This window comes from Scleropages formosus, chromosome 13 (assembly GCF_900964775.1).
Source record: "Scleropages formosus chromosome 13, fSclFor1.1, whole genome shotgun sequence".
NCBI lineage: Eukaryota > Metazoa > Chordata > Actinopteri > Osteoglossiformes > Osteoglossidae > Scleropages > Scleropages formosus.
The window spans coordinates 6,687,850-6,702,322 of record NC_041818.1 but is presented as its reverse complement, the minus strand read 5'-3'; the positions used below and the strand labels follow the sequence as shown (position 1 = coordinate 6,702,322).

Below are 14,473 nucleotides of genomic sequence, written 5' to 3'. Positions count from 1 at the left end.
CAATGTTAAGGTCACTATTATTACATACTACAATTATTACATGCATGCGAGTACTAAACATTGATTTAAAGGTGTCCACAGCAGTTTTCATGGTCTGGACTTGGTTCTGAATGAGCTAAGATAATTCTAGAATTTTGCTTACTATTTGAAGAAAATGTTAACCTCTTGTGACTATTTGTCTCGTATATATTAAAAATGCAATATATTAATATTTCCCATATACTGCTAATATTAATATATTAATATTATGTCTCTATGAGAATTCACACTGAGATCAGATCTTCAAGATCGAATGACACTTGTTATGAGGGAGAAACCTCTGCTCTGTGATTCCTCGATTCGATTCCTCGAACTACTGGGGCGATACTGAAAAATTGTTGTAAATAGTATGAATTGCTGCATACTGTGAAGAAGTCTGTTATGTAAGACGCCTGATATTTCTGCATCTGTCTGCCTTTGCACTGCAGGCAAGGACACACCAGTATCAGTGTTTTTATAAGCATCCAGGTCAGGTTCTTACTGCGTATTACATGACACTTAAAACCTAAGAACCCAAAGGACACAATCCGTCTCGAAAATCTAAGTCTGGGGGAAGAGTTTAGGCAGAACCGAATGAAAGAATGTAATTCTGCGACTCCCTCCCGTGCGGCAGAGCTGTGAGGCCGCCACCGCACCCGGGTTCTTGCAAGGCTCTCCCCGAGTGCTGGCAGGCAGTAATGCGCTGTGGAAATGAGTTTGCAGGGCCGTGTCAGTCTGATGCTGGACAGTGCCGGGACTCTACGTTACCGCGGGCGGATGAAGCAGTATGCCGAGCATGTAAGGGGAAGCCATGAACAGGCATGTTAGGAGCGCCATGTCACAGGAAGGTGCAAATGAGCATGTAAGAGGAAGCCGTGAGCAAGCGCGTAAGGGAGAATCGTGAACGAGCCTGCAAGGAGAAGCCGTGAACGACCGTTTTAGCGGAAGCTACCAACGAGCATGCGAGGGAAAATCGCAGAGCGGTGTGTAAAAGGAAGCTGCAAATGCCTGTGTAAGAGGAAACCACAAAGAAACCAGGGGTCTTGCTTCAGTTGTAGGTGCGGCAGGCCCACTCAACAGCTGCTGTACCGTAGACGCTACCGATAGCTCCGAGACCCACCCCACGCACACACACACACACACACACACAGAGTGACAAGACACCCGTGGTCAGAGGTCATCGAGTCAGTCAGGCAGGCAGCACAAGACCATGTTAAACCAGAAGGAGAGGTTGCACATGGCCACCAGGCAAAGCTCCTGCACGCACCCATTCGCTCAGCTGAGTTTGCCGTATCTGGGTTGCGCGCATTGTTGTCAGCCTGGAATTCACCAGGATTTAAATGACATGCCAAGGCTCAGCTGACCTATTTATGGCCCTAATTCTGGGAAGGCTCGCATGCGTAAAGAGTATTGTTGTGTTTCGGAAAGCGGATAGGCACGTGTTTATCTCAAGGACCGATGTCACGTTCGGGCAGCTTTTGACGAAATGGACACGCTTTTTCTTATCCCTTCGACGCTGACTCCTAAGCCATGCAGACTGCGTGAGTTCACAAGGGCAGACAAATAATGTGTGGTTATTGCAATGCGAGAAATCATTGGGGGGGGGGGGGGACTGTAATACCCCAAATGAGCCCAAATGAGGAGTTTTTACTTGATAACACAGTAAGAATTGATTGTTTTCCGATGAACGTTTCTGTTGTGGAGCAAGAAATGAGAAACCTTGTATCCCAGCTATACTGTATATCCACATCATGCCTCAATATCTGTTTTAATGAGAGAAATCATCCAATTAGCGTGGTGCACAAGAGCTGTGGTTCATCAAATGTAGCCTGTGTTGTTAAAGGATGAGTCCATGATTCAAAGCTGTGGATGCTTAGCATCCAACTAAAGACCTGTGGCCCACAGAGGGCAGAACAGTGGGTCTTCCACTCTGTGAAGACCTTCTCATATCTCCAAAGCTAGGCTGTACTAGTATATTCAAAAATGTATTTCAGGCACTTTACCAGTAATTGTATTCCATATGTGTTAAACATTAGTCAAGAGAGCTGTCATTCTCATTCGTATTCTTGTATTCGAAACTCGGAGTAAAATGTACTTTTCAATACAAGCATGTCACACTGCAGCTGCAGGTACGATAGATTTTTAAAGAAACGCTTTGGTAGGTAAATTAATTTGATATTTTCCTCAAAATATTTTCGTGCAGCTTTCTTTAAGCTTGGTGGTCTCAAGCCTCATTTTACCTCATTTTACCTAACATTTTCATCAGTGTATGCAGTTTTCTAAACAGACTACATAAAGAATAAAAGAATAAGAATAGAGAATGAAGAATAAAGACTTCATTAGTATATACATAAGACTGGACCTGTAAAACGTAAATTAAACTTGTTCTCTGTAAATAAAGTCACAGGTATTGCATCGTTCATACATGAGATTTCGTTATTTAAAATTTGGTGAGAACTTTTATTGCTTCAATAAGATGCTGTATCTATTTTGTTTGAAAAGCATTAGTAATATACGTAGTATAGAATGACAGCATATTAAGTCCCTCCCTTTTACTAGTGATTGAGCTGCAGAAAAGTACTTGTTAACGTTTTTTTCCAAGTAATTACAGAGGAAGTTGACTGATAAGGTTCATAGGCAAATTCTGTAAACCCTTATAGCCTTTGAATTAGCTTGTTTTTGGAAAAACAAAATTACATTCACAATAACCACATGGGAGTTTTTGTTTTCTTCTCCTCAGCTGCCAGCTGGCTTACTTGTCAAATTCAGCCAAGCATTATCATTGCTCTGTCACGTCCCTGCTCTTTATTACTCTGATGAGAAGAACTCTGTAAAAGTAAATTGAATTAAACACACACACATTTTCAGAACCGCTTGTCTTTTACGGGGTCACGGAGCCTACCTGGCAACACAGGGCATAAAGCCGGAGGGGGATGGGGACACACCCAGGACGGGACACCAGTCCGCCACAAGGCACCCTAAGCGGGACTCGAACCCCAGACCCACCGGAGAGCAGGACTGTGGTCCAACCCACTGCGCCACCGCACCCCCTTGAATTAAGCATGAAAATAATTTTTGTTTGGTGTAACAATAAATGATGAGTTTAAAAAAAAAGAAAAAAAAAACTTGATCATGTGGGTATGAAATATGTTTTAAAAATATTGCTATAGTTTTGTAGACCTTTTGTTAAAAGAAATGTAAGAACATAGCTCCAGGTATCTAGAATAGATGCTAAATTCTATCTGCTATTCAGCTGATCAGTCTGCGTTAGTATGGCAGAGTATAGTACTAAATGATGAAATCCGTTTATGTTTGCATACTAAATATAAACTTATTGCATCAACTTCCTTCACATTTTTAATTTTTAATGACTTGAAAAAATATAGTAACCTGCTTTTATTATTCCATAACTGAAATGAACCCTTTTTTTTCTCTTTGAGAGAGTAAAAGCATGTCTGTAGGATGGTTTATTTCGGAGCATCTGATCTCTGTGTGAATTTTGGCTGTCCTTCATTACAGGATTACAGGCTCCATAGCTTTTTTAGTGATATTTTCAGTCATTCTCTCAGAGATGTCCCATATAAGCTCTTTGTCAGCTTCTATGGAGAACAAGTGATTGGCAATGTGTTCGAAGAATCGTACTAGGAATTTTAGTGGAACAAATCTTTAGGAACGTTGTCCACGCATGGACACAAGAAAAAGGACTCGCATGAGGATTTTAGACTAGAATGTGACCGAACGCTGTTCACCACTGTAGAGAATGAGCATTTAAGTCGCTTATAATATTTGACCTTTATGAAATGAGCTGTTGGCATTCAGAACCTTATTTTTCCAGAAACCAAGGCACTTGGTATTCAGTGAGCACGGCGCCTCTCACAGAGCTTGCTCTGTTCTATCTAATGCATTGCCAATTCTGTCTGTGCTTCTCAGGGAAGTGGAAGAGTTTGGAGGGGGCTCAGCTCTGATGCAACACATTTGATGAGATTTAGATCGACCCTACCCCCACCCCCAAACCCACCCTTCCGTTGCTCAGCATCGAATTCCCAAACCCAGAGTTCTGTTTGGATTTCTGCCAGGGACATTTCTGCTACTCTCACCAATGAGACTGATGGCTTGGTTATTGAACTCGGAGGTTAATATTGCAGTATATTCCCGGGGGACAGGCACATGGCTGCATGATGCTGTCTTGTACCCTCTCCTCCCGTACAGTGTGGCTCACTGGTTGCAGCTGAACAGGGGGCGGCGGAGAATAGGAGTTTTTCACAAAGCTGTCAACAGGTCAAATGAGCAAAGACAGTAGGGGTCAAAAGCAGGACATAACTTGTTCAAACTTAACAAGTGGTAAATAAGCACGCTTTAAAAGCGGAAAGCCTCAGAATTCTATTTTTACTCAAAGCTTAAAGGACTTTTTTATGTTAATTGTAAAATTTTGGCTTCCCTCATGTAACAAAGCATGATTCAAAACCATGGGGTTTTTTTTTAGATTAACTGGTTGAATGTGGTCATTTTATTTCTTTGGATGTCAGAAAACATAAAAATGTTTTTAAGAGAGATATACACTGTATAGTACTTCAGATTTCCTGTGATTGACAATGCTCTCCTTCTGAGTGAGAATTTTTGCTACTGAACCTAATGAGCAGCAACAGGCTATTTATGTTGTAGTTGTTTCCAACAATGTCATATTCACAGTGCACTTTAGATTCGTTATATACTCATTTTCGCAGCTTTGTGGAAACCATCTATTGAGAAGCAGTACATAGTAAGAACAATGTAATGCACAATATGATTTTACTATAAACACAGCCAGTTTAGTTGCAAATGATAAATATGATTTGTTGCTTTAAAATGAAAATAATGAAGTATATTCAGTTTAATATACTTTGGAGGATATGAATTGCTAGTGTTCAGACAGAAACTGTATTAATCTCAAAGGAATTTTCCTTTCATGATAAAAGAATGTTTTACAATATAGAATGAAACAAGTTTTTTTTTTTTACTTTTTGTATTTTAATGTCTTAACATTCTTTATTTGTACTTTTCGAGTATAGCTGTATTGTATTGATATTGCTTTATCCTCACAGTGAATATTAAATAAGATGGTTTTATACAACTGTTTTTTATGGTTACAAAAACTTTATTTTTTTCAAAGACAAAAACTGTCTTTACAATCAGTGAAAAATATGTTAATATGCAACATCTTTGATTTCCAGTTGCACTATTTGAAACTGATTTTGATGAACTGCACCATTTGATTTTAAACACTACTTGAGGATCTTACAGTTGCTGTTATATTGCCTCAAATGTGTTTTCCATCTTATTTTTTTTTTTTTATATACTTCCCTAGGCTCGACCTTATGTAAATAAGGGTTATAATCGTGTGAAAGAAAGTTTCCCATTTCACCTCGTTGACTGTCTTGTAAAGTGAATTGCACTCAAGATGATCAAAACACTTAAATGGACAAAAAGCATTTGCATCTTTTACGTGAATCTGCGATTCATGAATACTCCATTTAGGGACTGCAAGAGTTCATCTCAATCTCTCAGTATAGTCATGTTAATGTGTGGCTAAGGCTCATTTAGGTCTCACACTCAGCTGACTCTCCAATGCACTGTCTCTAGACTGTCTCTTTGCTTTGTTTCAAATTAATAAATGCATATAGAGAGAGAGTCCCCAAAGTTAATATTGAAATATGACACATGCATAATAAACAATTACAGCTAAAATAGCTGAAATAGCCCTTGAGAAAAGAAGAAAAGATAATATAGTTTTGCTACAGATTCAAGGTTCCTGTGGTTAAATCCTTGTTCAGTATTAATGAATAGGCATTGTTTTTCTATTGTAAACTTCCTTCAATATTAATTACAAAATTTACGTAGCTACTCTTTAACAATTACGAATTTGTATTCGTATGATGTGTGAATTTAAGTATACATTTTTTGTGTGCTTGTTTGTTGGTGAGAAAATGTATGCTTTTCAAGGAAAGTACATTACGTTCTCTAGACAAACGACTGCTCCTGCTGAGAAGCTTTCTCTCTCCTGACATGTTATTTAACTTGAGGCTGCAATCTTTTGCAATTGTTTGCCATTTCTTCTCTATCCCTCTTTGTCCTGTCAATCATGCTATTTTGAATTTTTCTTGTGCTTTTTTGTGTCTTCCTTCTTTCAACCCCAGGAGCACACGGCAAAAAACAGGGCGAGGATTTGTCCGATAACGACGGTGATGAAGATGAAGGTATTCTCCTTGGTGATCAAGGATGATGCATGACTCAATTTTTTTCTTCCCAGTATCCCAGTGTGTATTTTGTTCAGAACTTGACTCCTAAATGTATGATTATGTATTTCGACTGCTCCCTCATCTTGCACCTCAGTGTCCCATCAGTCAACAGACTCATCAAAGTGATCTGTGAGTGCGATTGCCCCAGAAAGTGTGACGTTTGTGTTGTGTGTGTGCCATGTGTTTATTATTGGTATGAGGAAAGCAGTGGCAGTAATCTGATTGATCTGTAGCTCTGATGTCCCACATACTTATCTCAATATCTTGTGTAGCCTCATAATTTGTATGTGAATTGCAGTGGTTCAAACTAGGACTTGTTGGCCTTGAAATAGGTAAGGGCTCCTTGTGTACTAAAAGTTGTTCCACATATAAAGGAGGATTAAACTGGTCCAGGTGAAGATGAATTATATGGGGTGACGGGACTATATTGACACCCATGTAGAACAGGGTTTTGTAACTCAAAGCTTTGTCGTATACTTCCAACCCCCTTAGTGTGCTCAAATTTAGGAGAAAATAGCTCTCATAGAAGGCTGTTTTGCTTCAGTTTCCTTTGCCAGTGTATTCATTGCATAGGCTGGAGAATATTGATCGGGCAACAATGAGCTCACGTCTTATCTGCAGAGAGGATGCTTTACCCAGCAGATTATTTGTGGGAAAGGATTTTTCTGATTCTCTGAATGAAATCTTTCCTGCAATTTTTTTTTTCTTTTTCGTGGTATCATTTGAAGCTCCTTGCTTCCAGTAACAAGAAACTGAGTCAATCAAGTTGAACACATTCATATAATGAGAATTACCTTCTGATAACATTTACTTAAGTCTTGTTGTTGCGTAACGGCTTTGCAAGATGCGCCATTTGCATCAAATTATGAAAAATCAGGCTGTATCCATTAAACACAGAATGCAACCATATTTATGTATTCTAGTGATCACACTCCTCGCACGTTGTGTAATATATTGGCAAGGTAATGCTTTTGCTGAAGCTATTTGGGAATCATACAATTCTTTAATTCAGAGAGAATTTCTTAATGGGTACATGTATTTATAAATTCCACCTTCATAATATTTTACAGGGTCTCAAAAATTCTTCACAGGTTGCATATAGACATGTTAAGGTATCCAATTTGACTCCTTAGAGGGGTTTCTTTTGAAAACCTTTGGAGTATTTCTTCCTAAAATGTATGCATAGCCCTGGGAGAGGTGCAGAAACATTTTACTCTGACACAAGAATAGCACAACTCGCAGAGCGGCTGGTGCCTACGGTCTGCTACTACTTGTGGAGTAGTTTTCAACCACAAGTACAGCAACTATTACTATTCCTCTCATGTCCCTATATTATGGATTATCTTATGGATTTTTTCCGTTTTTTTTTTTCTTTGCAGCTCACCTGACTTATAATTGTGTATTATTTCAACACGTTTGAGTCCAGCTGTTCCTCAAAATTAATGGAAAGAAAGCCTACATCCCAGCTGTTGAGTGACACATGGACAACTGCATTCCAACAGCTTAACTACCTGGTCAAATTGACCTTGTAAGAATTTACTGTTATTTACTAAGACTGTTGTATTCTTTCTATTATTCAAAAATCTTTTGTAACCTTTTTTCAATCTATTTTGAGTGATGTATAAAATGTTTAAAGCCTTTTCTCATCAGTATACTCCAATATAACCAAACTTAAGTTTCATAATCGTTTAATTAAAAGATACCCAATTGTCAAATTCTGTAAATGAAATTGAAAATCAAGAGCCCATTTTCCATTTTAAATCAAGTTGGCTTTTCACCATTTGTCTAAGCAGGTAAAAAGATAAATAAAGATTAAAAAAAAATTATACCTTTCCCCTGCATATAAACAATGATTGTGTTGTAATCAATACCTTTCCTCAGTTTATTTACTACTAAGGGAATTTATAGAAGAGGGGTGCTATGGCGCAGTAGGTTGGACCTTGTCCTACTCTCCAGTGGGTCTGGGGTTTGAGTCCCACTTGGGGTGCCTTGTGACAGACTGATGTCCTGTCCTAGGTGTGTCCCCTCACCCTCCAGCCTTGTGCCCTGTGTTGCCAGGTTAGGCTCTGGCTCCCCCTGACCCCATATGGGACAAGCGGTTCAGACGGTGTGTGTGTGTGTGTGTATAAATGAATTTATTGAATCCTGAAATTAAGAGCTGTAATCATATTTATAATTACAAGTAAACCTAATGATGAAATGTGTAGTCCTTAATGGAAGGTCATGAGAAACATTGTGTACCTCCAAAAACATGGTATATGAGATCCCTATAAAGCATTTGGTAGGTGGAGGAATACGAATACTGAACAATGAACATGATAATGAATTTAAATGGATAGTAAGAGGGTCTAAGACATCATACAGTCTATGGTGAAGTCTAGATCTTTCTAAAGATGTCCTTGTCAATTGTAGCTTCAAAGTCGAGATTTCACACTGCCTCTTGAAGTTGCCGTGAAATGTCCAGAAAAAGATTTAAACTTTTAAGTAAGTGTGGCCATTGGTGACTTCACCAGAGGTCATATGGTTGAAGGCCATGGCTTGTGCCAAAAAATGCAACATATCAAAAATGGAAGAAGATTGCAACAGTAGTCTTGTCATCTTTCATGGGCTGAGGTCACCTTAAGTAATTTTCTGTTCAGGTCAAGAGTCATAATTTCGCTGCAGCACACATGTGGTGCAAACGTTTTGTTAATTTGTCGTAGATGGAAGTAGCTCAACAACGTATTCTACGACAGCGCAAAGAGAAATACTGTGTGTAATTGACAAAATATAGATTGTGCCAAGGTCAAATTGCGCTGCACATTTAAAACATAGTCTACCAATTGTCTGGGAAGACATCTCGAACCCCGACAAGTCAAAAAAAAAATAAATAAAGTAAAACATCCAGGTTTTTTTTTTTGACAACGAATGAAATGAGAAGCCAAGGGCACAATGAAAAATGATAGAGGAGCCAAACGGCTGACAGAGGAGCCAAAAGGACAGAAACAGCCCTAGAGGGAAGCAACCCTACCTAAATGGCTTCATAATGGCAGAGACAAATACACAAGCATGAATCTGTTGAATAATGATGACACATGTTTATCATAAGGACATTAAACATTTCCTAACCAGTCATATTGTAATACAACTTCGGTGTTGATTGAATTTATAATATAATCCACAAGTAACCTCAATTTTTTTCAGATAAGTAATTACATTTTTGACTGGCATTTTAATTCTCAGTTACCCCTTGGAGCAACTTTAGTTGAGCAGGATATTTTTTACTATTTCCGCAGCAGTGTGTAAGGAAGTCAGCCAACTCAGAACTTTTCGTCACTCAAAATTTCACTACAAAAATCAAAAGACTTGTTCTTTTGTTGCCTGGTAAAGTTATGATATTATATTATTACAGTTAAATTATTATACTGTCTAATATTATTATAGTTGACTGCTTTGCTGAAAGCTGAAATGATATGGTTACAGAGACAAGCAAGTCCAGGCTTACCCTGCTATCTGCTCTCCTGATATCAGCACTTTAGCTGTAATACTTTTTGAAAATTAATACCCGTCTTCGCTATCCGGCCTGATCCGCCATGACGCCTTTTTGTCAAAGCCTCTGAAAACATGTTTATTAATTGCATCTGTGTCAGAGAGGTTATCATGTAAGTTCTGGGCACAGCTAGCTAGTATGTAAATGGCTAATGATAAGAAGTAAGTACTTACTAATTAGAGACAAGTAACCAGCTTTCATACTATCCTTGTTAGACTTCATATAACTCATTTCGGTATGTGACACAGCAGAAATTGTTTCAAAAATGACATGTGCAACATGGCCAATGTTGGTCCCATGGGCCAAAATAAGAAGACAGAGAACTGTCAGAGGAAAAAAAATAATGATCAACTGAATGCATGGCTAGGGAACTGGTGAGTATTATGGAAATTATATAAGCACTGCCAAATGATAGTACTGATTTTTCTAATTATGAAAAAGAATTAGCTTAGATTAGCTGAAAAATGAAGAAAGGTTATATCATAGTTTAACTGTTAAGAAGAGCAACTCCAGTATTATTATAAGCCTTGAATAAGACAAGACATTGAGCTCAGACTTCAGCTGAGTCAACTCCAAGATTCTTATATGATAACATGATGTTTTTTCAGATACTCCTCATATCATAACCATTGACCAGCAGTGGTTGTACAGTTTTAATTGCATCTTGTAGAGGGAAAGTGAAATTCACCATGATCAGAGCATGTGAAGTATAGTTTGAACTGCTGTTTGCTCAGGTACCGGAATCATTTCAATTTGTTGAACACAATAGATGTTCTCCCTCCTGGGCTGTGAACTTGCAGCTGTTTTGGACACAGGTGAGATTCCGTAATACCTGATACATCGGCTGTTATAGTATGCAGTGAAGCTATGTTACCAGTCCAATAGATGAAAGTCTGCAGTGTGTCTTCACTTTTATGGTATTTGAGAACAGAAAATTCACAGTGTGACCATTATGTAGTGTGAAGGGCATTCCGTTTGTTTACCTGAAGGGTTTTTCTGTGTCTGGTTGTATTTTGAAATTCCATTCCGTAGCATGGTCACATTGAATAATAAAAATAACTGAGGTTGCTACACTTTGTACAGGCTTGAGAAATTTCGAATAATTTTCGTTCTCTGTAGAGTTTTTATTCTCTTTTACTTTGCTGTGAGCTGCATAACAAACTTCAAAGTATTTATGGCCGAGTCAGAAATTTTCAAACATGCAAACTTTTTTCCAAATTTATTTGTTAAGTTACTTTTACTTACCAGTTCTTTCAGTTTAGGTTTGTAGTGATCTCCGTTAGCCGAGATAGGAGAGTTTGAGCACATTAATTCCATTGCGGTGTTTTTAACTATACAGGTGATCCCCAACTTACGATGGGGTTAGGTTCCGTGAAACCCATCGTAAGTCAAAAATGCATTTAATACACCCAAGCTACCGAACATCATAGCCTAGCATACGTGCGATGGCAATTACAGGTTTGCCGCCTTCATGCTGGGCAGTTGTCTTGAGTTTCTCTTCAAGAGTAATTGCCCTCCTCTTCTTCTTCCCACCAGTAGCAGGAGATACAGATTGACATTTCCCTGACATTATGGATGCACAAAACACAACGTAAGTGCAGGGGGGCATCTGTATAGTGACCGCGTGGCAGGCTGGGAGATGCAGATCGCTGCCGCTGCCCAGCATCACGAGAGAGTATCACACCCGCCAAAATTCAAAGTATGGTTTCTATTGAAGCCAGCTCACCATTGTAAAGTCAAAAAATCATAAGTTGAACCATCGCAAGTTAAGAAGCATCTGTACATCCAATAGAAAGCTATACATTTGAGCCATATAGAGACTGTAACCTCTTTAATTCCGATCGCTTCCACAGGTCATGTCTTGTGTTTATTAGTATTAATGACTTTGGTAGTGCTGCTAAGGAGAGTTTTAACGTAACCATGGAAAAAAAAGTGGAGATAATAAAGCAGCAAGTTTAAGAATATTGCCTATGCGTATTGGATGAATTTGTGACTGAAAATATGTTTTTAATTTTAATTTCACTTATTTTTAAATCACTTGAAATTTTAATCTAAAAGCTATCATTATTATTACACACACACACTTTCAGAACTGCCTGTCCCATATGGGGTCGCAGGGAACCGGAGCCTAACCCGGCAACTTAGGGCGTAAGGCCGGAGGGGAAGGGGACACACCCAGGACAGGACACCAGTCTGCCGCAAGGCACCCCAAGCGGGACTCGAACTCCAGACCCACCAGAGAGCAGGACCCGGTCCAACCCGCTGCACCACCGCGCCCCCTCATTATTATTATTTTATATAAAATTAGAGTATGTATATTAAAATAAGGGTATATAATAATGACATAGCTTGCATGTCAATTCTTACACAAAGTCACATATATTATATATGTGATTATATACTATATATATATATTAGCTTTCTCCGGGGTTTCACCAGAGCATAATCTCTACATAAATTGAAAAACATCTGTGTTGTTAAGCTTTAAGCTTTTATTGAATGTGACTTTGGACTCACAAAACAAGTTTCATGGCTAACAGCTGTGGAGCCTTTGCAACAGTTGGCTATATTTTCCCTTTGACATGATATATTGAGGAAGGAAAAATACACTATATATTTTGTAAAATTGATTTAAGGAGTGACAGTATGACTGTAGCAAGGACTCTATACATTCTAAGGGTATTGGAAATACAAAGGTAATCCACTAAATATCTGCAAAAATCTGTATTCATTAAATGTAAAGTGTTGCAAGTCCTTTACCCTTACATATATTCTATATTTTATTTTTTTTTTAAATTCCCCTGTCCTACTAACCATGTATTGATTAATATGATAATATGAACAATCAGTTGAAGAAAACATGTATCTGATGGATACTTTCAGTGAGATAGTAACAAATGACATGCAAACTATGTATGTATTAATTATTCATTAGCTGATGTTTATTATACTGATGAAAATTACATGGTTACAATGATTCACCCATTGATACAGCTTGATCAGTTTTACTGCATCAGCGACACACGTGTATTAGAATCAGTATTCTGTTAAAAGCATTTAAGATTCCTAAAGTATAGTTTGGCAGAAAAACACTGACTGTCATTTGAAAAGAGACAATTTTTGGGCCCTTTTAAAAATAAGATTATAAAAAAGGGTCAATGAATGAAAGTTTGATAAAGTCTTAAAATGTAAGTCATCCAGTTGGCTTGCTGGTTAGCGTCTAGATTTTCTGAGTCTGCTTCACAACTGGAGAGAAAACCTTCATCATAAGGATGACATGGGAGTTGGATATCTCGGTTTCAAAACCATTCTTGCGTAATTTAAAACAGAAAGCCCACCTGAAGTTCTTCTGAGGTGCTTCTCTCTCCACCTCTAAGCTGTCTGTCAATCTGTCAGCTACGCTTCATATCCACCTGAAATACATGTGCGCACCCTCCGTTTTTTGTTGCGGAAGAGCTCTGCAGTGATTTCTCCTCTACAGAGCTCACTCTATCCACCGGCAGTGTTTCACCTGTACAATCCGCTGCACAGCCTATTAAAAAGGCTCTGAATCCAGGCGGATAACAGACCGTGTGGCTTGGAGCGACAGCGAACGGGAGCGGTTAGCTATCGCTTGTCATTGCTGTCATGTCGCAGGCATCGAATGGAAGTTTATGTACATTCAGCTGGCTGTTTAGCCACAGAACATGTTGTCATTAAGCCATGTCATCTGGGCAGTTTTATTGTACTTATCAATTCCTTTCAGAGGCGCTGTAATCGATGGTGACAGACTTTGACTTGTATACATGCATAAATGCAACTGCTGAATAACAAACAGTGCAAGTTAATTAGTAAACAGTCCAAAGCCAATTATACAATGCGTAATATAATAAGACATATCACAATTATGCACTTTAAAGCCTAGGGCCCCACAAGATAGACTGACGTGATTCCTGAGAGTAGCTTACAGTATCTGCCATTATGGAAATCTAATGGGATTATTTCTGGAAAAATTGGTTACTACATATATACTGTATGTAGTTCTATATATACAATATGCATATATGTGTGTGTGTATCTGCGTATATAATATTTATGGAATCATCTCATGCTGATCAATTTAATATATGCTTATCCTGAGTATAATATACAAAGTACTTTGCTTGCATAAAACACACAATATTCTTTCTGAAGTTTTGATATGTATGTATCTGCATATTTGATATGCCTGATTTATGTAAATTTATAAGCATTATGTGATACAAAGCATAAATAATTATCATTATGGGATAATATTTTTTTAATAATGAATTATGAATGAGGTTTTTTTAAAAAAAAAATTAAATGTTAAATATGGCTTCCATCAGCTACTGAAACTGATGTGCCTGGTTTGGTTTTTATCAATTCAAAAAATTTTTTCAACAATTTTTGCTGTCTCAGAGTTTCTAAAATGGAATACATCAGGCATTTAATCAATGTGCCCATATTGTCAATGTCGGTGTTTCGGCAAAAGGGTGCATACCAACTCGGGTGATGTTCAAGTTGAATCAGATATTCTGATCTTGCAGCCCTTCTGCATTTATTCAGCTCGGAGGGATTACGTTCATTGTGCTGTCCATCACACATTATATGGGACTTGTACTTAATAGCACTGTCTAAGTACATGAGAGCA

General features: G+C 38.2%; 1 protein-coding gene across 2 annotated transcripts in view; it reads left to right on the top strand.

Moving 5' to 3' along the window:
- The window catches only part of nlgn3a (neuroligin 3a), a 199,834-nt gene that overhangs the window by 70,816 nt on the left and 114,545 nt on the right, over window positions 1-14,473 (top strand). Inside the window, exon 3 of one of the 2 annotated variants that reach the window (XM_029257602.1) lies at window positions 6,192-6,251. The exons of the other annotated variant lie outside the window; for it this stretch is intronic. Within the exon in view, the coding sequence (XP_029113435.1) occupies window positions 6,192-6,251 (60 nt within the window). The remainder of the gene's footprint in view (window positions 1-6,191; window positions 6,252-14,473) is intronic. 2 annotated transcript variants of the gene reach the window in all.